Source organism: Sprattus sprattus (assembly GCF_963457725.1).
Source record: "Sprattus sprattus genome assembly, chromosome: 19".
In the NCBI taxonomy this organism is placed as follows: Eukaryota; Metazoa; Chordata; class Actinopteri; order Clupeiformes; family Clupeidae; genus Sprattus; species Sprattus sprattus.
Window position 1 is genome coordinate 757,135 of NC_137917.1, and position 24,723 is coordinate 781,857.

The following is a 24,723-nucleotide window of genomic DNA, read 5'->3' on the forward strand; positions in this document are numbered from 1 at the left end:
CAGTATTCTACAGCACAGTAAAAACATTCAATGTTTACAGAATGTGTGTAACATACCAAACATATTTTACACACAAAATGATATAATCCTGAACTGGCTTTACACAAGGCTTTTAGTAATAAAAAACACTTTCTGGAGCATATGAGATAAGAGTCAGAATGAATGTAAACCACTGAAAAAGCTAGTCTGCATGATTAAGACTGTCAGGAGATGGCAGAGTGGACCTTAAAGTCCTGTGGTTTATGGTCGCTCTGCATAATGAAGGACATAGTAATCATGGACATACATGAGGACGGCAATGGGCTGACCAATGATGAGTGACATCCAGACTGCTGCGTTCCCATAGTTACCTCTCAGATACCGACTCACAAAAAAAGCCAGTGGAAGCTGAAACAAATGGAAGTCTGTGAACACACTGACAGACAGCAATGAAAATGACAGACACACACATCTCAGATGGAACTCTGTGAACATACTGACAGACAGCAATGAAAGTGACAGACACACACATCTCAGGTCACTGCACAAAATAGACTACGGTCCCTCACCTGCGCCATCATGCCCATGAACGCCCACAGTCTGAACATCCTCAGAGGCACACTCACCAGGTACTGGGAAGCAAAGGCACAAAAACAGACACTCAAGTCCAGAAAACAGACTTACAGCAGAGATGGGAACTGGATAGCTGGAGGCCTGACAGTAGGGCGAGGTCAGTTAGTATGTACTCTGTTCCATATGTACTCTCTCTATACAGGTGGGGTTAGTATGTACTATCTCTATACAGGTGGGGTTAGTATGTACTCTGTTCCATATGTACTCTCTCTATATGGAATGATGAGTCATCAGACACTAGAAAATGAAATACTGGTATCTCAGTGTCCAGTATAGGTCATTAACTGAAGACTACTTTATTTCTCTGTTTGCACGGTGTTTATCTGTTTCACAGTCCTAGACACTGGGAGAGTTGTGGATTGTGGCTGTGTGTGTTCTCATGTGTGTTTATGGATGTGGAACCACGTGACCAGGTGTGAGCTGAATTTCAAAGGAATTTTAGTTTCTGCTCTCAAGAGACACTGCCTGGCCTCGCAATGTCCTCTGAAGGTGAGCTCCCGGAGAAAAAAACCGGGTTGTCCAAGGGGCCGATATCTCACTAGCAACTTGCCGGCTGGACGGAGCTTCCTCTAGGAACCTGCTCTTATCTCGTCAGGCAGGAGCCCTGATACTGTTCCTGCTTCTGCTCCGCTCATCCTTGCCATCCTTCAGTGCTGACCTTCACCACAGCTGAAGCGTGCTGGAGTTGAGCCAAGTGCTATACAGACACTTAAGCTTGCCAGCACTGATACAGTATATATTCCTGAACACAGAAACAGGCCACTGGTGCTGGGAGAGATGAACTGCTGTCCCTTACTGCTCAGGCTGGGGGTCACCCCACAGGGTAGGCAGCCTTCCTGATCATTCCCTCAAGCTGGAGCTGGCGTTTAGAAATAAGAAGAATTCCTTTCCGCAAGCATAGAAGAGCACAACTACACATGTACATTGTTCTAATGGATGGTAAAGCCTCCTGAGGCCGTGACAAGGGCAATTAGCTCCGGAGCAGCTGCCACACCATTCTATTAGGTGATTGCTGAGGTCTGGGTCACTCATATATTTCCACACCTCACCTCATGAAAGAATGCTGAGAGGAAGAAGACTGCAGACTGGCTGGCCCATTTACTGGCCCCTCTCCTCAGCAGAGGTTTATAGAAGTGCCTGAGGAGAAAGAAGTTGAGGTGACTCACACACACACACACAGCAATCCCACTGCGGTGTACATTCACATTCAAGAAAACCATTTGAATATTTGTGTGCAGTGTTGACCCAAACATGGATTTATAAATCATACAAGTAAAATGGGATAAGGCCATTACTGAACTTCAGCAGTGCACGTCCCATCTCAACTCAAAGAGCTTTCAATATACTCTAGTACAGCCTCTATGAAAGCTTCTTACAATTGAGGAGGATAATATTATTTCTGTTTTATTTACATGCTCATGGTCAAACTCACCGAAGACACCATTTATGGACAGGAATATTCCAATTCTGCCAGAAATATGTTACCGTCTCAGAGTTCCTGTAAATGTAAATGAGGTCCTGAATTATAGAAAGATGGACAAAACGGTGGACACCAGAGCAGACAACTTAATTAGCAGGTTGAAATGTCAAGGAACTCTAAACTATTTGAGTTAAATGACTAGAGATATTCAGCCACTTTTACTTAATAAGTCAGACCACCTACCACCAGTCTCTGTAGAATTCTCTGTCACCAAACTTCAGCACCTCTGCCATGAAGTTCATAGAGGAATGGAAAAACCAGTAGAAAAAGATCAGCCAGATCAAGTGGTTGGGAATCTGGTGGGAAAGGATACAAGGTAACATCATCTAGATATATTTACTGGAAACGATGCAAACAGGGACAGAATTAACCATTAATGCAACATTTATAGAATAATTCATTCATCCATAGGGACTTCCAGACGACTTGCACACTATTGTAGTTGATATTGAACTGCCTTTGGTCACCCAAGGGCATCATACTGTTATTATCCAGGCCTGGGTCTGATCAGTGTTTTGTGGCAAAGAGTTGAAAATAAACCACTGAAATGAGGGGTACTGGATGAAAGGAGAATGATTCAAATTGGCTCTTCTCTCTTCCAAAAACACACACTCAGCATCTATAGTTTACTTCGTGGCTTGTTATGCTCCAAAGATCATAAGCCTACCTCTGCATAGAATAATATTGCTCATCATTTTAAGTGAAGACTCTGCATAGAATTAACAGAATAATATTGCTCATCATTTTAAGTTAAGTCTCTGCATAGAATTAACAGAATACTATTGCTCATCACTTTAAATGATTTTTCCATCTATAATCTAAAAATAAGACTTGTTGCAAATATAATAATAGAGTGAAAAGATTTCTGAAACATATAGAACAAGCTTCGTCCTATTCTGAAACTCAGAAGCAAACCATCAATTCAACATTAACATTAACTTAACATTACAGTAAATACCAGCCCACTTACCGCCAGTCTCAGGAGGCGTTCCACCATTCTAGAAAAATCCATTTCCTACAAAGTCAGTGAGGTAAAGTTCAGTACAGCATTGTGACAGTTTTCCTTCAACTGATAAATTACAGAATTCTTTGAAGCACACTACCTGCAGTGGTTTCATTGAACTTTGGATAACTGGGACCATCCACTGGAAAACAGATTTTTAAATAGATTATTACTTAATTACATAAAGCTTTACAATGTGCATTTACACTGGTCTCAACAACAGAATTGTTAAAACATACCTGTTGTATCAAGCCAACCAACAGCTGTGCAAGTAGCAGCTATAATAGAAAATGTGAGAAGAAGAAGGAAAAGGAAGACTAAAATATTTTAGCCCTGGGTAGCGCTGTATATCATGAACATGAACTTCTGATCTTCATCATGTGACCCTGGTGTCCAGGAGAGAAGACTCACCATCTCAAACAGCCTCCGCAGCAGGAAGCCCATGCGTATCCGTGGACAACGAGGGAAGTTGAGCTCGTAGCAGAGTGTGGGGGCAAACACAAAATAATACAGGTCTGAAATGAGAAGAGGAACATAGGAGAGTCTGACTGTGTCATAGTGCTGATATGGTGTGAGCGCGTGAGTATGTGTGTGTCTCAGTGTGTGTGTATGTGTGTGTCTGTGTGTCTCTGTGTGTGTGTGTGTGTGTGTGAGTATGTGTGTGTGTATGTGTGTGTGTGTGTGTCTGTGTCTGTGTGTGTGTATGTGGCCCTGCTCACCTTGCAGAGAGAGATTGCCGGGATAAGAGATGTGAGTCTGGGTAGAGTCAGAGGCTGTTGGTGTGGATGGACCTGTGAGGAAGCAGATATAATTAACTATTTCACTCAATATAACCATACGTAACCATACTGGCAACATGACTACAGCAGAGCCAGCCCTTCACCCACTCAGGGCAGTGTTGCAGCACTGGTGCTGGTAGTTCCTCATTACAGCAGCAGGAGGCAGCGCAGTAAGGCCTTTAGAAAACGGGGTCTTCCATAAAGCATGTGAATGTTTACAGTAAAAATAGCTCAGAGGAGATGTCCATCAAGGGCACTCAGCAACTAGGTCACAGGTGTAACTTCACAGAGACTCTCAGAGATCCCCATGTGTTACAATGCAAACTATCATTGGAGCTCCTGCAGACACACAGGCTTCAAACAGTTCTGTCAAGGAGGAGCACAACGGCCAGCTTCATTTCATCCAACCAGATTCTGAGGCCATGGGTGAATCGATAGTAAACAACGAGGGAGAGAGAGAGAGAGAGAGAGAGAGAGAGAGAGAGAGAGAGAGAGAGAGAGAGAGATGACAGTGTAGTCCAGGTAGCTGGCGGTAGCCTTCAGTACACCAGCACTGATGAGGAGAAAGTCGAGATGTGGGGCATTACTCACACGAGAGAGATCTGGACAAACTGCGTGCTTCGGTCTGCCTCCGCTCCCGACACCACTTGTTCACATCTTTGTAGGAGTACAGTTTCAGGAAGAGGATGGTGTACACTCCCAGGGAGAAGGCTCCACCCACTACACACAAGACAAAACAAAGGTTCAGAGATCACAGACTTGACAACATATTTATGTACTGATCACAATAATGACAACATATTTATGTGCTGATCACAATAATGACAACATATTTATGTACTGATCACAGTAATGACAACATATTTATGTACTGATCACAGTAATGACAACATATTTATGTGCTGATCACAGTAATGACAACATATTTATGTACTGATCACAGTAATGACAACATATTTATGTATTTCAACAACTGTAACTAGTTTGTTTTTCTGTAGTTAGAAAAAGTCAGCATGTAACCAATGATGATGCAACAACTATGCTTTTAACAAACATTCACTTGGCTTCCCAAGTTACCTAGTCCCAAAAAAATGCCAGTGCTATGATAGGTCACAACTTAGACTTCAATCAAACAGTTGGATGTCATGTATCCTTTCACTTGTTTAAGTGAAATTTAGCACTACTGTGCTGCACAGAGCTCCGAGCCAAAGCCACACCATCTCTCCATCTCATCCCTCCATCACGTGCCTGGGTCTGGCATGATGGCTCCTCTATTTGATGGACCACCACTGCTTTATCAATAGCTGCCATATGCTGGGTGGAACTAGCCCATGCTTGCGCCCTGGAGGATGGCACGGCTACAGCAGGAGTGGGAGAGAGACGCTGGCGGGCACCGGTGCCAGGCCGTGTTGGTGGCAGTGCTCCCCTGACCTTGCTGTGTGCGCGGGGGGACTCTGCGTGAGCTACAAGCAGCAGATGGTCTGTCTCCGTCCCCTCCCGCCGCGCCGACAGATGAGGAGGAACAGGCGCGCCGAGAGAAAGGTAAAGCGGGGGGAGAGGATGTAAAGGAGGCTCCACCGCGGTGGCGGTGACGGTGGCCGCTTCTCTTTCCTTCCTTTAGGATATGTGGGCTGAGCTCATGGTGTGAGCGAGCGTGAATGCGTGCGTGTGTGTAAATATGGTATGCGTCTGTGAGTGGGAGTGAAACACGTGCAGCCGCGAGGCCCCATCAGTGGCAGTGCGGCTAGGCTAGGCTAGTAGAGGCCAACAGCAGGTGTGGCTGAGAGGAGCCGAGCTGAAACAAAGGGAGAGCGACACCCAGGGCTTTGAGCGGGGCTGCTGAGACAGCACTCAGAGCCCACACCTGACAAAGCTTCAGAGCGGGCTGGAAACAAGCACAAAGCCAGCTGCTCATGCTCCTGCTCCTATAGGCTGGCACATGGACATCAAAAGCCTTTAACAGTCCCTCCAGCTTTTTGCCATTCTGCCATTTATTAATTTGATGTAAAATCAGCAATTTACCACATTTATTTTGTGACACTGCTTATTTTCTTATTTACTGCACAAGTTGTGCATAAAACTGCAGAAAATAAGCCTTATTGTTAAAATTGCACCTTATTTCTGATTCTTCTGGCCTCCTGATGGTGGTATAAGATTACGCAGTCTCTCTCCACACTGCCACTGCTTCATATCCGTTTGGTCAATTTAGAGTCAGGTGTGTGGATTGATGACATCAGGGAAGCGGTGGTATCTCATGAAGTGGTGTTATCTCATTAAAAGTTAAATTAACTAAATTGTTATTTTGCCTTGTATTCAGTTGGCAAATTGTAAATAGTGTTCAAACGTGACATTAAACTTAAGGCATGCTGCGTGCAACTGTCTGGGGGCGGCATTTCAAAATAAAAGGCCGTTCCTAAATTCAAAAGTGCAAACCAAGGACCAAGGCACGACATTTTATTTCAACTAAATTTCAGTAACATTCAAGTATGGATGAAATCACCACATAAGAAAGAGAAAGTTGTCAAAATGTGTGAAATCAGATGACGTTTAACATGAGGCTTCTTATGTCTCCATTGCATGAAATGAAGACATAAGAACACACAAAAACTACAAATATTAAAATAATATTACAAAGAAATATTTAAATACTAAAATACTCATGTGTGATGTCTGTGATTTTGTTCTCATTAATCTGATTGAGTAGCCTATATGTGGAGTTTAATTTGGGTTAATTAGAAACAAAAATCGCACTATTTCTCGCAAATGTCGCTATCACAAAATCCCCCCCAAAAAACTAAAAATTACAAAAATAAATATATATAAAAAAATGATATTTTTTGAAAAATTGCAAAATCCTGTAGGGACTGCTTAAACAGCAAGGCCCTTAAGAAATTACAAATTGAGTACTTCTCATATAATCAGAGTACTGTGCATCTGCGTCCGCAGGGTGGTCTACTGGGGAAACATGCCCAAGGCCCACTTTCAGGGGAGCTGAGTTGCCATGGCCGCTAGGCTGGAGGTGCTCCGACATGTGGATGTCAGAGGGACTGACAGGTGACAGCAGCCTCCTGATGTGACCCACGACCTTTCATGATGCAAACAGTGTCCTGGCCCTGTTGCTGCTGCTGACCGCACACAATATCACTTCCTACTTGACTGTGCTGCTCTTGTTTCTCCCTCTGCTCCTGTCACTGATTGGCATCTATATTTGAAATGTGTAGACTGCCCACAGGATGCTTTTGGACCTGTGTGGAGTTCTGCATGTTCACAACAGCAGTATGCAGTATTACACAGAGTAATAATGGTGGGTTGTTTGGAATCCACATACTTGGGGGAAAATGTCAACTGTTTACCCGTGGCTATTTAAATAGACATTTGCTAAAGAATCATACTCTCTACATGTTCAATTACCCATGCTACTTTTAAGTGGATTAATATAGAGTGCTTCTTTAGACATAAGTACATAAACATACAACAACAATGTGCCGCCTGACTTTTGTGATACTGTCACAGAAGTTTCAGTGGATACAACACAAGTCAACAGAAACAGAACATATGTTTCCATATCATTATTTCTGTTTAAAAGTGGAGACTGATCACCTTAAGAGGTGTCCAGTTATGTGCTGTTGATATAGAAATAGGAAGCCATGGGGATAATTACTGTACTGTAAGCGGTAGCGGCCGGCTCTGTGGGATGGGAGGAAGGCTCACCTGGAGTAATGGAGGGCAAGCACAGAACCGTTGCCATGGGAAAACACAGGATGATTGACAGGTTGAGGAAATGAATAAACATCCCAAACTGCTCGCTGATGGAGCCCTGGGGGGAGAACAGATGACACCAGCTCATTTCCAGAGACTCCCAGTAAATGATGAGGGCTATTCGCTTTCTTTTTATGTCTGAAACTACACACCACAGTATACAGAATGGAGGCCCGGGTGGAGAACCACAGTAACATTCACGACTTTGTGTTCCCTGTTTTGGCAATGGAACAACACAGATATTTTTTTTTTGACTGTCGTGCTGAGGTCAGTTACCCACACTCACCTTTGCCAGCTGTCGTTCCACATACAGGGCCATGATGACAAACACATGGCAGACTGTGGGGAGGGGAAGGGGGCAGATATTTTCAGTTATGAGAACAGTTGCACTGACCATTGAGGTCAACATATTTGTTAGGGTAGATTTTACAATTGCACTACAGTGTGTATAATGCAGGTGGCTACATTGAAAAAATAAATAAATGATGAATAAACAAAACTATAAACAGTAGGGGTGGGGGGAAAATTGATTAATCGATTTTTCTCGATTCTCTCTAAATCGATTCTGTCTCGATTCAGAAAAGTTTGTAATCGATTTTGTAATTTAAATTTTTTTACACATCCATTTTATGTTGAAATGCAATTATTGATTGATTATCGGTTATCAATTCGAAACCGATAAAACGATTATCGATGTATTTCGACAATTAAATCATTTGAGTTTGCAACTCAGAGTCTAAAATCACTTTCTACTTTGTGTTTGATAATTAAAGAAAATCAACAGATGAATTACCTTCTCTATTTGCTTTATTAGAGAAAAAGCTTTTTCTTGTCACAATTTTGACTTTCTATGAGCAATGCAATAATCGATGCAGCTTGCATTTCAACATAAAATGGAAGTGTGTAAAAAAAAAAATAATGTTTTAGAATCGAATTGTTGACCTCTGAATCGGAATCGAATCGTGAGGTGCCAAGAGATTCCCACCCCTCATAAACAGGCTGGATACAATATATCAGTAATATGTTGAAACCGTTTCAAATTAGGTGTAAGAAGAGGGGCAAGCTGCTCAATTAAGTGAGACAGCTTTTGCAGGGCAGAGGAGCATGAAAGGGTCATCCCGCTGACCGCACTCTGAACCCTGGGCAAGGGCAGAAGGCCAGACGGAACACACAGTCTATGTACACTGAACACACACATTGGCATGACGCACACTTGACCATGCAACAGCAAACACACACACACACACACACACACACACACACACACACAGACAAAGTCATCCACCCATGTAAACACAAACAAGCATATTCACACTCAAACACATGCAACACCTGCTACCAGTGCAAAGTAGGCAGAAACAGAAAGAAAAAAAAATCACAGAGCAAAAAAAAGCTCTATCTTACTTTCTTATTGTTACTTCTTCTATACTGTAAATGCACAGTGTTGTATCAGGTGGATGTGGATGTCTTAATGCTGTGGAATTGAGATCATGTGACTTGCCCCCCCCCCCCCCCCCCTTCCCTCTCAAACACACACAGACACACAGACATTTACAGAGGGGGTTCTCTCTGGTGTTGACTGTTCGGCTGAAAGTAGGGCAGGTGGGTGTTCCTAAGGACAGAGATGCACCACTAAAGCTAAGCTAATGCCCTGGTGTCCTACTGCAGGGCCGCCCTTCAACTTGCTATGTGCCTGTGTCTGTGTCTTTATGTCTGTGTGTCTGTGCCTGCGTGGCTGTGTGTGTGGTGTGTGTGGGTTTATGTGTGTGTGTCTGTCTTTGTGTGTGTGTGTGTGTCTGTGCCTGTGCCTGTGCCTGTGCCTGTGCCTGTGCCTGTGCCTGTGCCTGTGCCTGTGCCTGTGCCTGTGCCTGTGCCTGTGCCTGTGCCTGTGCCTGTGCCTGTGCCTGTGTCTGTGCCTGTGCCTGTGCCTGTGTCTGTGCCTTTGCCTGTGTGCCTGTACCTGTGTCTGTGCCTGTGTCTGTGCCTGTGTGACTGTGTGTGTGCCTGTGTCTGTGTCTGTGTGTGTGCCTGTGCCTGTGTCTGTGCATGTGTCTGTGTGTGTGTCTGTGTCTGTGCCTGTGTCTGTGGTCAGCTGTGGTGTTCTTGCAGAACTTTCAAACTGCTATAACTTTAACACAATACTAAGACTATATCTAAACTCATAATGTCTTCATACCAGGGAGTAGATGCTGTAACACTACAACCTGAAGGAGCTTCAACTTGCGGTCTAACCTACCCTCTGCCTCAGTCTGCGCCACTGAAATATCACAGACAAAAGAAGCCAGAGTTTACATACCAAGGACCAGGCATGCTGCAGGCCAACTATTCGGGTCCTTCAGGAACAGGGACACAATTTGGATGGGGTCCACCAAGATTCCATACCTTTAAAGCAGGGAGACGAAACAGCTCAGACACACTGTTTACAATAACAGCAATCTTGTTCACATGGGATCGTTTGCCTTCCTGCGACGTGTGCCACCGGCCCGTCTGGCCACCGTCACACCACTGATGAGCTGCTCTAGAAGCTGGCATCTGGACGGCAGCCCCATGCCTGCCATATTGTGCGTGACAACATGACAGCATATGGCGTGCCCAGCATGGGGCTGATGGTCCACACTACTCAGTTAAAGCTGCTGTATGCCATGTTCTCTGCTGTCTCCAAACAAACATGCTATACGTGATACGTGAATGAGCCTGCAGGCTCTTCTTTGATACAAGAGATTTTGGTGTTGATATTTAACTGTCAAAAATGGCTCTGTATTGTCTGTCCTCACAGAAAATCTTGCAAGTGTTTAACCTGCTAAATGTTCTTTTCCATTAAAACAGGCCAGTATACTTGACTCTTCTGACAGCCAAGAAGTTCTACTGCGTGTGTCTAAGTGAAGTCATCATCAGAGTGACATTGTCTCACTGCTGCACTAGTTTTTCTCTTGTCCAAGCATTAATCTTGCAACCGACGAGTGTTGCCTTGAGTCTGTTAAAGCCCAATTCAGGCCCCCTTTACACAGAGCCTAGATTCACTGAATCTATTTCATTTTTCACACCTATCAAATCTTTTAATTTTGTAAAGACAGAGCCTGGTAACGAGAGATTTGCGTAAAAATGGAGCCACCAGATTGTGTTGAACGGGCTGTAGTACATACCCCACGCCTGTGGGTGGCGCTTTAGCGCTTTATTTACACAACTGAAAAAAACCTAGAAGAAGAGACTAAACAGCACACGGTAAACACATTACACAAGACATTCAAGCTCCAATTAGCAACATTACATTATGGTGGTTAATAAAATCAGTGGTCAGACTAAAGGATATGCGAAAATGAATTCTATTTTCTATTGATAATAAAGAGTTTGGAACAGTACAACATGACATGTCTGTCATCCCATTTCCCATGAGGCTTTGCTCCGACCATTTTACAAAAATGTATGAATAAAAAAGCAAATTAAATCGCTGGCCAATTTATATTTGTGGTCATGAAAGTTATGTTAGGTCTGAATAAAAAGAATTAGATCAAGATAGGAGGCTAATCAAAAATCAGTAGGCTTGGTTAATGAGAGTGAATTCGAGGCCCACCACGAGTGAGATTTTGAGGGAGAACAAGTGATATATATAGTGGTTGGAGATCACGAAACAATCATGTGGGGCAATGACGTCATCAGGTTGCGTGAATCCGTGCAGACGAACACCAGCCCCCGTACCGATTCAAATCTACTCACTTTCTACCCCCGATTTGGATCGATGCGGATAGAGAGTGCGAATAGAGAGTGCTCGTCTACATGATAAGGCTATCTGTATTCTGAACAGCACGGACGAAGACAAACTGCACGGACGAAGACAAACAGCCTCTTAGACGAAGTCTAGTTTGTCTTTGTCCGCAAAGATAGCCCTATCATTTAGACGAGCACTCTCTATCCGCACACGGTATCCGCAACGATCACTTCACAGTCGCCAACCAATATATATATCACTTGTTCTCCGTTTACATCTCACTCGTGGTGGGTCTCGAATTCACTCCCATTAATCCAGCCTACTGATTTTTGTTTAGCCTCCTATCTTGATCTAATTCTTTTTATTCAGACGTTACATAACTTTCATGACCACAAATAAAAATTGGCCAGCGATTTAATTCGCTTTTTTCTTCATACATTAATGTAGAATGGTCGGAGCAAAGCCTCATGGGAAATGGGATGACAGCCATGTCATGTTGTACTGTTCCAAACTCTTTATTATCAATAGAAAATATAATTCATTTTCGCATAACCTTTAGTCTGACCGCTGATTTTATGAACGACCATAATGTAATGTTGCTAATTGGAGCTTGAATGTCTTGTGTAATGTGTTTAACCGTGTGCTGTTTAGTCTTTTCTTCTACGTTTTTCACGTTTTTTTCAGTTGTATGTAGCAGCGCTAAAGCGCCACCCACAGGCGTGGGGTATGTACTACAGCCCGTTCACCACAATCTGGTGGCTCCGTTTTTACGCAAATCTCTCGTTTCCAGGCTCCGTCTTTATGAAATGAAAAGATTCGATTCGTGTGAAAAATGAAACCTATTCAGTGAATCTAGGCTTCATGTAAATGGGGCTTAAGAGTGATAGTCCCCTGTGGGGGCTGGAGGCACCTTATGTTACACTTACTTCAGGAGGTTCTCCAGGAAGAGGCGTGCATTGCTCAATACCTACCATGCAAACAAAGAACAGAGAAAGATTCTGTCAGGTGAGGTTAAGCACAATACAGAAACCATCTTAAAGTAAACACCCTTAAGTCTTATCTATGCCTGAACAGACTGTATTAATGATCCAGTCTACTTAAGTGCAATTTATACAGTGACTGTTTGGAAGGGTCGTATCACAACAGTTACAAAGAAAGAAACTGAATTTGACGGGGCAACCCATCTCTTATGGAAAACATAATAAATTAGTAGCCCACAAGGAGGTAACTTTAGCTGACATAAAATCTTTTAAAAGTGACACAAAGTTGCAAATCTGTCTTTTTTTCAAAGGCCTCTTGGCTCTTTGCAACAAAAAAAAACATAAAAGAGGCATTTTTTCCAGAATTTCTTTTTTAATTGCTTAATTCTGCAGTAAATCTATTGGAGACCCATACTACTCACAAACCTAATTTCCTGTGGAACTAAGGGAGTTCACTGTGCTCGCTGTCAAACTCCTGAGTTTACAACAAATGAGAAAATTCTAATACAATGTCTAGTGAACCTCTCTAATTAGTTATATCTTAACATTTCACACATATTAAATTCCACAGAGTTCAAACAATGCTTTCATTAGCTATGCCGCTTACAACCAAATAGCTTTTGTGCTCTTGAAAAGGTCTCTCAGACAATGCACGTGAACTGGGTGCAAGCCTGCAATAGTTTCCAGGACTTCTCCCACACCAACTCATGGTTAGGTCCTTTCTGGATTGGGCCATCTCATTATAGTGCTTTTGGAAGAGGCAGGCTCTCCAGGAGGAGATATGGTAAAGTTTACAGGGTGTGAAAAAAACTATTGGGATGACAAAATGATCTGGTCTCAAAAGCCTGGATTAGCACCATCTTGGAGTTGAAAGTGTATTCTCCCCAGCTTTGAAGGAGACAGCGGAGCTGGCAGAGCTCCAGCCCGCGCTGGTATTCAAACCCGAGAGCTGTTGCTGAGTGTTTTTCTATTTAGATCCTAATACCCTCCCTTTCCCAGCCCTCATAGGACATAAAATAATTACTCTTCTTAATTTCAGAGCGCTCAGCTAAAGGGAATGGCATTGCATTTTATTAAAGCAGTAAAAGCTCTAAACATTCAAGAGCTGCAGATAGTGCTGTTGTGGAGCCTTTCTGAAGAGAGAGTGATTCCACTGCTTTGTTTAGTGGAGCGGAGAGAACGGGATGTCCTGCTGTTTTCTCTAAAACCAAAGAAATAAATCAAAGCCAAAAGCCAAGGAGGGATTTTGAAAGTCACTGTGATTAGGATGTTGTGTTCTAATGGCCCACTTTTCTGAGGAAAGACAGCCTACACTAGAGCTCCTCAACATGGCCCTTTTGGAAATGGCTCTTCTTTTATTCATTTCAAGAAAGGGTCTACTTAGAACCCTCTAATAACGCTTCCTTTGTTGAAATCTGCTGGAACCATTTTGGTACTAGCTTGGCAATTTCAGACAGAAAAGTGTCCCTCATATTTTATAAAACTCTTTATCATTCGTCAGAGAACCTTTAGGCCATGAAGAACCCTTGGGGGTTACCTTCTTGTCACGTTCTGCACTTTTCACAGTCTGTTTGTTGTTTACTTTCTTGGTTAACCAAGTGTTTCCTTTTGTCACTTTTCCTTTCCTATGTGCAGCTTCCTGGTTTCTTTGTTCCTGATTACTGAATCATTAGTTTCACCTGTTTCATGTTCTGAATAAATATTGTGAATTTAAGCCCCTGGTTTTCTTTAGTTCTTTGTCAGTCTTTCTTTGTGTTTCACCGCACATATCCTGTTCTTACTGCAAATCCATGTTATAAGTTAAGACTTCACTTTGATGGAAAACTGTGTTAAATGTTGTGCGCTTAGGTCCAGTTCTTTTATCATGCGTTTTTTTACAGAACGACTGACCAACTGGTCCCAGCCAGCAAGTTTGTGGACCAACCATCCCTCCATGTTGGTCTCCAGTCAGCTAGGCCCCGGCCTGCTAGTTCCAGGCCAGACCCAGTGCTGGAGTAGGATGTAGTGGGGCTCTCATTCACTGTTGAGACTCAGGGCTTGAAAGTTTGTCTAGGGATTTTTTCTTTTATCATCTCCAAATCCACAGGAACAGTGCAGCTGGACCTGACTGTTAGAGGATGTGCTTGACTGTCATGTTCTGCACTTTTTACTGTCTGTTTCTTTTATTTTTTTAATATTCTTGCATCTTTGTTTACTTCCTTGGTTAACCATGTGATTCCATAGATGTTTCTCAGAGTCAAGGAAGGATCCTTGATGGCTGCCTTTTTAAGGATGCTACGGTATAGAATCCCTGAAGGGCTGTTGCCAAGTCTAGGATCCTTCAAATTCTATCAAGGGCAGAGTCAAGGATGCAGTTGGAGTACCCTCTGCGTTTTTAAAGCACTCACCATCCTATCTGCATGTATCATAGAGTTTTAAAACAGCAGCGCGAAACTTCAGCGTGGTGGGACCTTTTCAATTACCCACATCTGCACACTCCCTAGACTGTTCCATTGTTCTTCAAATGATAGGTCTTGTTTAGCCTCTGAAGGACCCGACTTGGAAGAACCCGTCCTAACAAAGATGCATCCTTGAATTTGTCCTCAGTGTGTCCCCATTGTGACCCCTTGTCACTTCCTGGTTTCTTTGTTCCTGATCATTGAATCATTACTTTCACCTCTGGTTTTCTCGTTAAGTCTTGTGTATTTACAACCCCCTATTCTTCAGTTCTTTGTCAGTCATTGTTTGATAAGACATTTGTTTCTATGCTGTTTCAGGCACCCAGTTCTTCTTTGATATCCACATTTTTTATGGGAAAACTGTTATCTGTGCAGTGCAGTGCAGTCCTTTTAGCAAGTGACACCTTCTGATATCAGAGGCCGCAAAATAGGATCCTATTAGCCCTAGAGCAATCAAATAATCAGCCTGTTTAGCTGTCTACAAAAAGACTTCGGTACCAGTATTAATTTAAGTATTTCAATTAAGTTGATAATTAAAAAAGCTCAATTAACCTTTTATATGATATCACGTTGCATTGCAATGATTGCAAATAAAGCTGCTAGAATGGCCAAGCCAATCACCTGACTTGAATCCAATTGAAAATCAATGGAAAGAACTGAAGATCAGAGTTCATAGAAGAGGCCCAGGGAACCTTCAAGATTTGAAGACTGTTTGTGTTGAAGAATGGGCCAAAATCACACCTGAGTAATGCATACGACAAGTATCTCCATACAGGAGTGGTCTTGAAGCTTTTGCACAAAGTATTAAATGAATATCAGTGTTCAATACTTTTTCCCTGTGTCATTTCACATTATTAAACATAACTTAATGTCTGAACTTATTTGTTATGGTTTCTTTGTATGTTTGGATTACTTGTTGTTGTTACCAACATCTGGCAAAAATGTCATGTCAATAGAAGCTTTGGAAATATATTTGACATAAAAGAAAAGTCGGTATTGTGTATTTACATCATGGATGACTGGGCATTCAATCGAAGTCATACAAACTGGACTATCTTTTCCCAGATAGTTGAGCCTTCGAAAGGGTTTAAACTTTTCAAAATAACATTAATAAAAATATATAAAGCCTGCCAGGATATGTGTTAACTTTCAGTTGCATTCATCCACATCGCAGGTGTGCTCCTGCTTCCTGGCTACTACAGAAACATGTAGGCTAAGGCATAATGCTCCACTCTTCAAATAAAGGGTACATGACATTTTTTTCTTGTCAGAGAAGTACATGTCACCATGCCTCTATCCAAAGTCCACACCACTAATATATCAGTGGAGTTTAAGACAACCCATCTAAGCGGAATAGGCTGTTTTTTTTTTTTTACCAAACTCTGTCTTTCTCCTCCACTGCCCTTTTCTTCAAAGCCCCTAGTGTGTGTTTGTATGTGTTAGCCCCTTGTGTGAGCTATGTATGTGTTAGCCCCTAGTGTGAGCTATGTACTGTATGTGTAAGTATATGCATTGAACAGTTTTATCATTCCTTTGCCAGATCCTGAAAAGACATTATGACCACATCAAATACAATATTAATACCTTATGACTTCATCAAATACAATATTAATACATTAATACCACATCAAAAAATGAAGCTGCACTTCATTCCATAAGCATGTGGAGTATGACTGTAACAGGCAGTGGAAACTGTCACAGGTTTCCCTAAATAGCCTGAAGCCTGAGGTGAGAGCTCAATAGTGAATATATGAGCTACATGAGCCTCCATATCTGCCTGAAATGAATCCAATATTTTTTTCCCATTTGGGTCATGAACATAAATCGCTGTTGCTCATCATTCAATACAAACAATAGTAGCTTGAAACGGGTTGTGGTCATTACATGCCCATTGTGAAAGTACAGAATACCCCAAGGCAATGGCAGTCCTACAAACTATATCAAAACACATCCACATTGCAACATCTCTGAATTGCGTTGCTCTGCTGTGCTCCTCATTTCACCAGTTCTAGCACTCTCAATGTTCCTCAGTCAACATGCCTGAAAGAATACCTATTCTGAGCTTCCCTCTGTATGCAGGCCCTATAGTCTAAGCTCTGGGTTTGCCTGGATGGACACCCCTGTAGCCTACTGACGCTAGGCTGCAAATGAGAAGCAACTCACCTGGCAAGAAGAGTGCTGGGGACAAATACTGATGAGTGTGTTGAGAAGAGAGTGGGAGATAAGATTGTAAGTGGCGTGTTGGTGCATGCATGGCTGCTCCCATTCTCTCTGCTCCGAGACTGGATGGGATTTTATCTCATTAAAAAAAGAGCCAGTGTTCTCACAGATCTCATTCACTAGCTCAACAGTTCGAAATGAACAAGCATCTGATGAAAGACAACAGCAAAACAGCCACTGAACCTCCAACTGAAGACACCTTTACTGTGTCCTTCAATGTCACTTTCTTAACAGATTCTCCTAGATCAGGCATGGGCAAACTACGGCCCGTTGGGCTTTTTAATCCGGCCCACCGAACTTGTCCAAATATTATTACATTCAATTTGACCTTTCTCCTGTAATGCCCCCATTTGCCCATGATCTCGCAATGCATGTGTGGGCCAAAGCTAGCTTTGTTTATTGTTTCCATAGTAACATGAGCCATCTCAGAATAATTCGCTTTTCTGTCGGCAATTTCTGTTATGCAGCACATGAAGGTAGGAGAACGGAGGAGAACGGAGGGTAAAGAAAATGGTGCTTGATCTTTGTCATGCATATTTTCAAATTGTGCACATGTAGAATAATATATGTATTTGAATGTTTATATTTCACTGCTATAAAAGTATAGAAAGCAGGTGTTATATTTGTCTTCTCTGTCAGTAGTTTGATTCGTATGCTAGGCTATTTGCAGATTCTGTTCCATTTGCCTCAGTGATGGTCAATTATTATTATTAGGTAAAGAAGCAATATTTTGCAATTCCTATAGTGCCTTGCAACGCCGTATGGAAATGACCGTAGCTCGGCTAGCAAATGGCCCAAAAAAAACAAACAACATTTTTTTTTGATTAAATTAAATGACGCGTCGACTATAAAAATCCACGTCGACAATTTTTCACAATCGACGTCACGTTGTCGATTTTGTCGACTTATTGTTGCAGCTCTATGCCGCACAGAGCCTGCGTGGCTGCTCTAACCTGTTAATGTAAATAATAAAGAAGTTCAAGTAAGGTAGGAATTGGTCGCAGGCCTCAGATGTTTTCATGATGTTTGATCAGTCACGTTATGACATGTTTTTGTATTGGTCATGTTCGTGCAATTTGTTAAATTGCCTTGCAAATAAATGCTTTGCTACCTGTTAAAGGCCAAATCCTTACATGTGATGATTTTTACATGTCATTTAGTTCCAGTGGTGTAGTGGTCCCTAGAGAAGTGGGTATAGGCTACTCTTAATTTTTTTTAAGCAGCCCATACAGCGCAGGATAAACATTCTGTTTTGAGAAGTGGGTATACGCTATGCTGACTGAAAAATAAGTGGGTATACTCCTCCTCCTGCGTATACCCTGGACTACACCACTGGGCCTCGTTTCCCGAACGCGCACTTAGCCTAAAAAGCACTTGAAATCGTTCGTAAGAGGAATCCTACGTTGCAGACGGGTTTCCCGACGCGGCACTTAGCTTAAGTGTATCTTTCGTTGAGAAGAATTCTACGTGTGGTCAGGACCAGTAGTAACTTCACACTTAGCGATTTAATCCACCAGGGGCGTCGTTCGACCGTCGTTCGGAAGAAAGGGGAATTTAAAAAAAAAACATGGCTACTTGAAGCGAGGAATATTTTACATTAATAAAGCTATCTACACAACTTTTTATATGTTTATAATGACTCGGTTTGATCTGAAATGTGCTACGCGACCAATGCAGAGTATGTAGGTCTTAACTGAAGCTTTCAAAAAGTAGTTTTATGGCAGAATTAGCGCTTATGCCACCACTCCATTGGCTTATATGGTAGCTTTCTAGCTACAGTGCCACTTGAAAGTATGTGAACCCCTTGAGGACTTAAGCGTTTTCTGTTGTTTTACCATGATTTTTTATTTTTTTATCACCAATTTTCCATAGATGAAATGTCAGGTTTATGTTTATCATTTGCATGTACTTGTTTAGAGGAAATAGTTTGAGAAGCTGAAAAACTACATGAAACATCGAATTAGTCCATTTCAAAAGTAAGTGAACCCCCAGCTGAATTGATAAAGTCAAGCAGGTAACAGATTCAGTGAAACTTATTTGGGTGAATAATTAGTCAATTGAGCAAACCGATCATCTGAGACATCCTTAGGGAAAGGTTTGGGCCATACAGATTAAAAGAGAGAGGAAACCAACCAAACTACTGTAGTGCCAAGGTGTACCCACACAGATCAACAATGCCGAGAGGAAACGAGATATCCGAGAACATCAGGAAGAAGGTACTGACAGCCCATCAGTCTTGGGAAAGCTATAAGACCATCTCCAAAAGATTCCAGCTCCATCCATCCATCCAAGACAAATAATTTTGAAATGGAGGGTTCAACATGACCGCATCTCTGCCTAGAAGTGGACGCCCATCAAGACCATCACCAAGAAGCACCAGAAGAAGAATAAATCAGGTAAAAGTCAACCCACACATCACCTCTAAAGAGTTTCGGACCTCTCTGGCAGCATCTGGGGTAAATGTACATGGGTCTACAATCAGACGAAAATTGTTGGTTTTGATCGTGACAAAATAATTCTATCTCGGACTCATCTGTTTAAAGAAGGGACTTCCAGAAGGCCTTTGGTTTATCCAAGTGCTCTCGGGCAAAGTTGAAACGGGCAGTTTTGTTCTTTCTTGAGAGCAGAGGCTTCCTTCTAGCAACCCGATCATGAATGTCATGTCTATTCAATTTTCGTCTGATTGTAGACCCATGTACATTTACCCCAGATGCTGCCAGAGAGGTCTGAAACTCTTTAGAGGTGATGTGTGGGTTGACTTTTACCTGATGTATTCTTCTTCTGGTGCTTCTTGGTGATGGTCTTGATGGGCGTCCACTTCTAGGCAGAGATGCGGTCATGTTGAATGCCCTCCATTTCTAAATTATTTGTCTTGGATGGATGGATGGAGCTGGAATCTTTTGGAGATGGTCTTATAGCTTTCCCAAGACTGATGGGCTGTCAGAACCTTCTTCCTGATGTTCTCGGATATCTCGTTTCCTTTCGGCATTGTTGATCTGTGTGGGTACACCTTGGCACTACGGTAGTTTGGTTGGTTTCCTCCCTCTTTTAATCTGTGTTGCCCAAACCTTTCCCTAAGGATGTCTCAGATGATCGGTTTGCTTAATTGACTAATTAAGCACCCAAATAAGTTTCACTGAATCTGTTACCTGCTTGACTTTACAAATTCAGCTGGGGGTTCACTTACTTTTGAAATGGACTAATTCCATGTTTCATGTAGTCTTTTGGCTACTCAAACAATTCCCTCTAAAAAAAGTACATACAAATGATAAACATAAACCTGACATTCCTTCTATGGAAAATTGGTGATTAAAAAAATGAAAAATCATGGTAAAACAACAGAAAACTCCTAAGTGGTCAAGGGGTTCACATACTTTAAAGTGGCACTGTAGATGGTTGTTTCGTGCTCTACACAGTTGTATACATATATATTTGCAACCATGTTCTTCATTGAAACTTTTTTTAAATCGCTAGTTTCATAGCTCATACAGTCACGCATGACGTACGCTTCAACCCCCTCGACACCTTATCCAGGGGCGTCGTTCGGCCTATTATAGAAGAAATCCAAACGATGTTTCTGTGTATAGCACATCATGAGAATGTCATTGTTTCACCTGCCTTTTCCCATCAAAATAGAAATAAAGAATATTGAGTATTTGAAAATAAAGATTAGGCTATACAAAACTAGTGCAGTGCCCGTAGGAATTATGCATTCTGTAGTGTTAGCAGACGTAGAGCTGTTGGGTAGTGTAATGGCAAGACATATTTGCACTCCACATAGGTACAGGTTACACCTATTATTGTGATGCATGTTTCCTTTTCATTAAGAAATGTGTTAATGGTAGCCTTTTTGGAGAGTTACCAACAAATAAAGTTTGAGATTATGTAGTGGATGCAGTTGAATATACTGTAGATGTCAACGTTGCTGTCTAAACTATAAACTAAATGTCATAAAGAAAGACATTATTTAAAATGAAGTTATGGTTGAAATAGGATCACTTCTTTATTGTAAGGGTAAGTGTAGGGTAAGAATGGTCATGCAGTTGGACTCAAATGTAGGTTAATTTTATTGAATGTATGTAGCCTACTGTACTGTATGACTTCGATGATGCTAGCTTTGACAGCCCACTCTCAGACAGATCGTAATAAATGTCCTTACAATGGGAACACAGTTTAAATACTCTGCTGGAGATGGCGTTACTATCCCCGCCCCGAATTCAGTGCACATTGCACGTTCGATGCACGCATAGGCTAGCTAATTTCACAGCAATTAACGTAAACAGGTTAACCTGACGTAAACAGCTCCTAAGAGCTACTTAAGAACTCGTGCACGTTGCGCTCGTGCACCTGACTTTAAGTTGATGGTTGGGAAACGCACGTAAATAGAAAGTGTTACTTAGTCTACGATGTCGCGAAAATCCACGTAGGCCGTTAAGATACGTCGTTATCGGGAAACGAGGCCCTGATTAGTTCACACAAACACTCCATCTATCTGTTCCTGGCCCGGCCCCTCTGTCAAATTTTAGAACCCATTGTGGCCCGCGAGTCAAAAAGTTTGCCCACCCCTGTCCTAGATAGTAGGGGTGTGCCGTGAAGGGGGGAGGAAAGAGCCTTTAAACAGGAAGTTGTAGGGAATTCAGAGCACTGAGGGAGATACTAGTCGTCCATTTCCTCAGTGCACATGGACAGGACCAAGGCTCCTTACTAAGGCAGTGCACATGTTAATCCAGCATCAATTTAAGTTAGGAAAATGCAGCCATTGTCCTCAAGCCTCAAACCTGATGCCTTGTGTATGAATAGATGTATAGATAGAACAGTATACCTTCACGCATGTAGGTTTATCAGTCTAGTTTTAGTTGTTCATGGATAATATGAATTCATTCATTAATTTAGCTGCAAGCAGTGATGAGGGGGCCAAGCAGTCCAACAGGGCACAGTCACCATGGCAACTTAATGCCACCATGTCGAGGGCATGGTTGTCAGCTCTCCTACTAAATTTTATCACAAATGTATTTCCTATGTGTTGGCTTCACCATCGATTTTGATTGGCCGTGACAGACAAATGCTTTTGGAAATCAAGAATCCGATATTTAGCTTTGCCAAATTTCATGATCATACGTACATGTTTGCTTATTGTGCGCCTCCTAGTGATAAAAAGTCAGACTTTATGTTGGATTGCGTCAACATAGGGTCTTGCATTTAACTGCCTATTTGGGTTCCAAAAAATCAAGGAATTACCAAATTATGGAAATGTATTCTTTGTTACACTGTAACAAAGGAGGTGTAAAACAGTGACACTGATCATCTGTTTGTGAATAGTGTGATTTGTCTATGGAGTGCCCTTTTTTCTGCCGCTAATCAAAGATCCGAGTCTAATGTGTAGGGGCAGCCAGCAGGTACAGTGCTGTGCAGTGAGTCAACCTCACACCCTGCCACATCCTGCTAGTGACAGACAGTAGCACCCATGGGTTTGAGCCTCCCTGCTACAACGCCCTCCTCCCATGTCTGAGGTTGTGACCTCGAGTCCCATGTGGGACTGTGCTTGTACATGCAACGCAGGCTACATGTGCATACAGTCACTCACTGACAACTATGTTATTCACAACCTGTAGCACCTCTCCAACTCAAACTGGCCACAGTCTAGCCACATATCCTATCATAAAGCACACCCATATTGAAGCATTTGAATCCTGATTTAATTGTATTATTTCATAACCTCACACTAGAGATGTGTGCCAATTAGTGTGACACCTTACACTGGTAGAAAGCAGATACACTGGAGTGGGTAAGCTTGGGCAAGGAGCCGGTCTGAAGCCTGAAATGGATATGTGAAAAAAGATCATAGTCCTCACCACTCACCAGCATGACAACACACCAATTGAGAATGCCTCTGTAGTTACTGAATCCACTAGAGGAGCTGAGCAGGGACTCATGCAACTTGTGACAACTGAGGACAAACAATGAAAAAAAAGACCAGTATATATGACATACCGTTAGAAATGCAATGTTTGAAAGCTATTTAATAAGATAGAAATGGGACATCTTGGACTAGGATGGCAGGCTAAATCGACCCCTCTGTGTTTTGAAGTTGATACCTTGCATAACGTCTAATAACGACAGAGTAATCTGATTATGGACAACTATATGTCATGTTCTTTGTGTATTGTAAGTAGTAGGCTACAGAGTTAAATACATGAGTCACTATTAAAAAGGTAGGTGCGTCTCCCAGCTACCTACACTGACTTCACAGTCACACCGGATTGAGACACACCCCACACAGTTACCAATGACATTGACAGCTGCGTATAAATCGTCGTTTGTCCTTCGATCTTAAACTGAAGTGATTGGCAATATGAGTTATTAAAAGTAGGATCTAAGAGTTTCTTACCTTAGTCTATCGCCATGACTTTTCCGTTTGTTTGTTTCGTTTGGGTTTCCATTAGTTTGGGATTTCTGACCCTTACGGTCCGTTTTACCTTTACCGACACTTTTTGCATTTAATCCTCCGTTAAATTCATTCGGGGTTTTCAAAGAGCCACGTCTTGTCATCGAGAAGGTTGCCCGTCTTTGACGAGTGATGGGACCAACTATTTCCCTGTCACCCATTGTCATAAATGTTCATTTGGAATCGCCAAGCAGGCCTAAACAACTTTAAAGTAACTTTGTTGCAATGTCAAAAACGTAGCTTCAACAGCAGGGTTTATAACAGGAACACGAATAGGCTATGCCTACGCTGCTGAGACACTAGCATTCTCACTGTTGTCCGATACATCATGCGAACTACAACACACTTTATGATCAAGTTCCGCTTTTCGAAAGTTGACGACAGTTGTCTGACCAATAGGAGTCACAGGAAGCTTCCCCTGTCGTGGCCTCTTTTGCAATTTCATTGCGTAAATAACACTATCGTGGAACTTTACACTGGTTTGTGGACTTCCTTGAAAAAAACCTGTTGTTGCATGTTGCAACGTGGCATTCATTACCATCACCAAACGGCACTGACAGTTTCTTTTAGTGAAGGTTTGTAATTTGTTCTTGCAGAAATATAAAATAAGCATTTGTAGAGCAATAAGTTATGGAGGCTGGTATTCTCATTCTCGTGAATCTTTACTGGAATGAAATTGAATATAGTAGCCTACGTCTAACTTGTATGGGCTCTTGAGAGGGCTCAGGTTTTTCAGGGTGGGGTCAGAGTAAGGCATGGTTGAGCAACACGCAAGATGGCAGGACATATTTGGTCTGGTGAAATGGTTCTTCGAGTAATAATCCTGAGCATGTCACCCTCAGCCATCCATTAAGCAATTCCCCTTCATTACAGACTTAGCCTGTCATAACCTTTTCATTGAATGTTGAGTGCATCCACATAACAAAGTGTTCAGTGCTTCGGGCATACAGAGTTTGAGGAATATGATTTTTGAATCCATAATGAATTCTCTTTTTTAGAGAGAATAGAGAAGAAAATAAAATGGGTGAGCCTTCTTATCAGAGTGGCAGGAATAGAAGTTAATGTGACCTCAGATGTTATATGTCTGTTTCTTCCTTCTTTCTCCCAACTCAATGGAGATACACTGGCTGTTGACTTGTCTGCCAGCCTGCAAATGAAATAAGGTCTGGAGGAGATTAATTCTATAGACCGCAATTGAAGGCTTTTTTTTTAATAGGCCTACTTCTTGCCGTATGGGCCTTATTTGTCAGCAGGCAGACTTTCCTGATAAAGCTGGTGAGGAGAGAGAGGGTGGGTTGGAA

General features: G+C 42.2%; 1 protein-coding gene across 1 annotated transcript; it reads right to left on the minus strand.

Moving 5' to 3' along the window:
* On the minus strand, positions 1 to 23,589 carry dgat1b (diacylglycerol O-acyltransferase 1b; the record flags this gene model as incomplete). Its single annotated transcript, XM_080857462.1, has 17 exons — positions 1 to 387; positions 549 to 611; positions 1,662 to 1,749; positions 2,045 to 2,110; positions 2,276 to 2,388; positions 3,063 to 3,107; positions 3,196 to 3,237; positions 3,335 to 3,373; positions 3,507 to 3,610; positions 3,815 to 3,886; positions 4,466 to 4,594; positions 7,586 to 7,691; positions 7,920 to 7,972; positions 9,930 to 10,015; positions 12,266 to 12,306; positions 22,837 to 22,924; positions 23,366 to 23,589. 17 exons carry the CDS (start codon positions 23,587 to 23,589, stop codon positions 241 to 243), a joined length of 1,506 nt encoding a protein of 501 aa, XP_080713588.1. The 3' UTR covers positions 1 to 240.
* Positions 23,590 to 24,723: the final 1,134 nt, after the last annotated feature.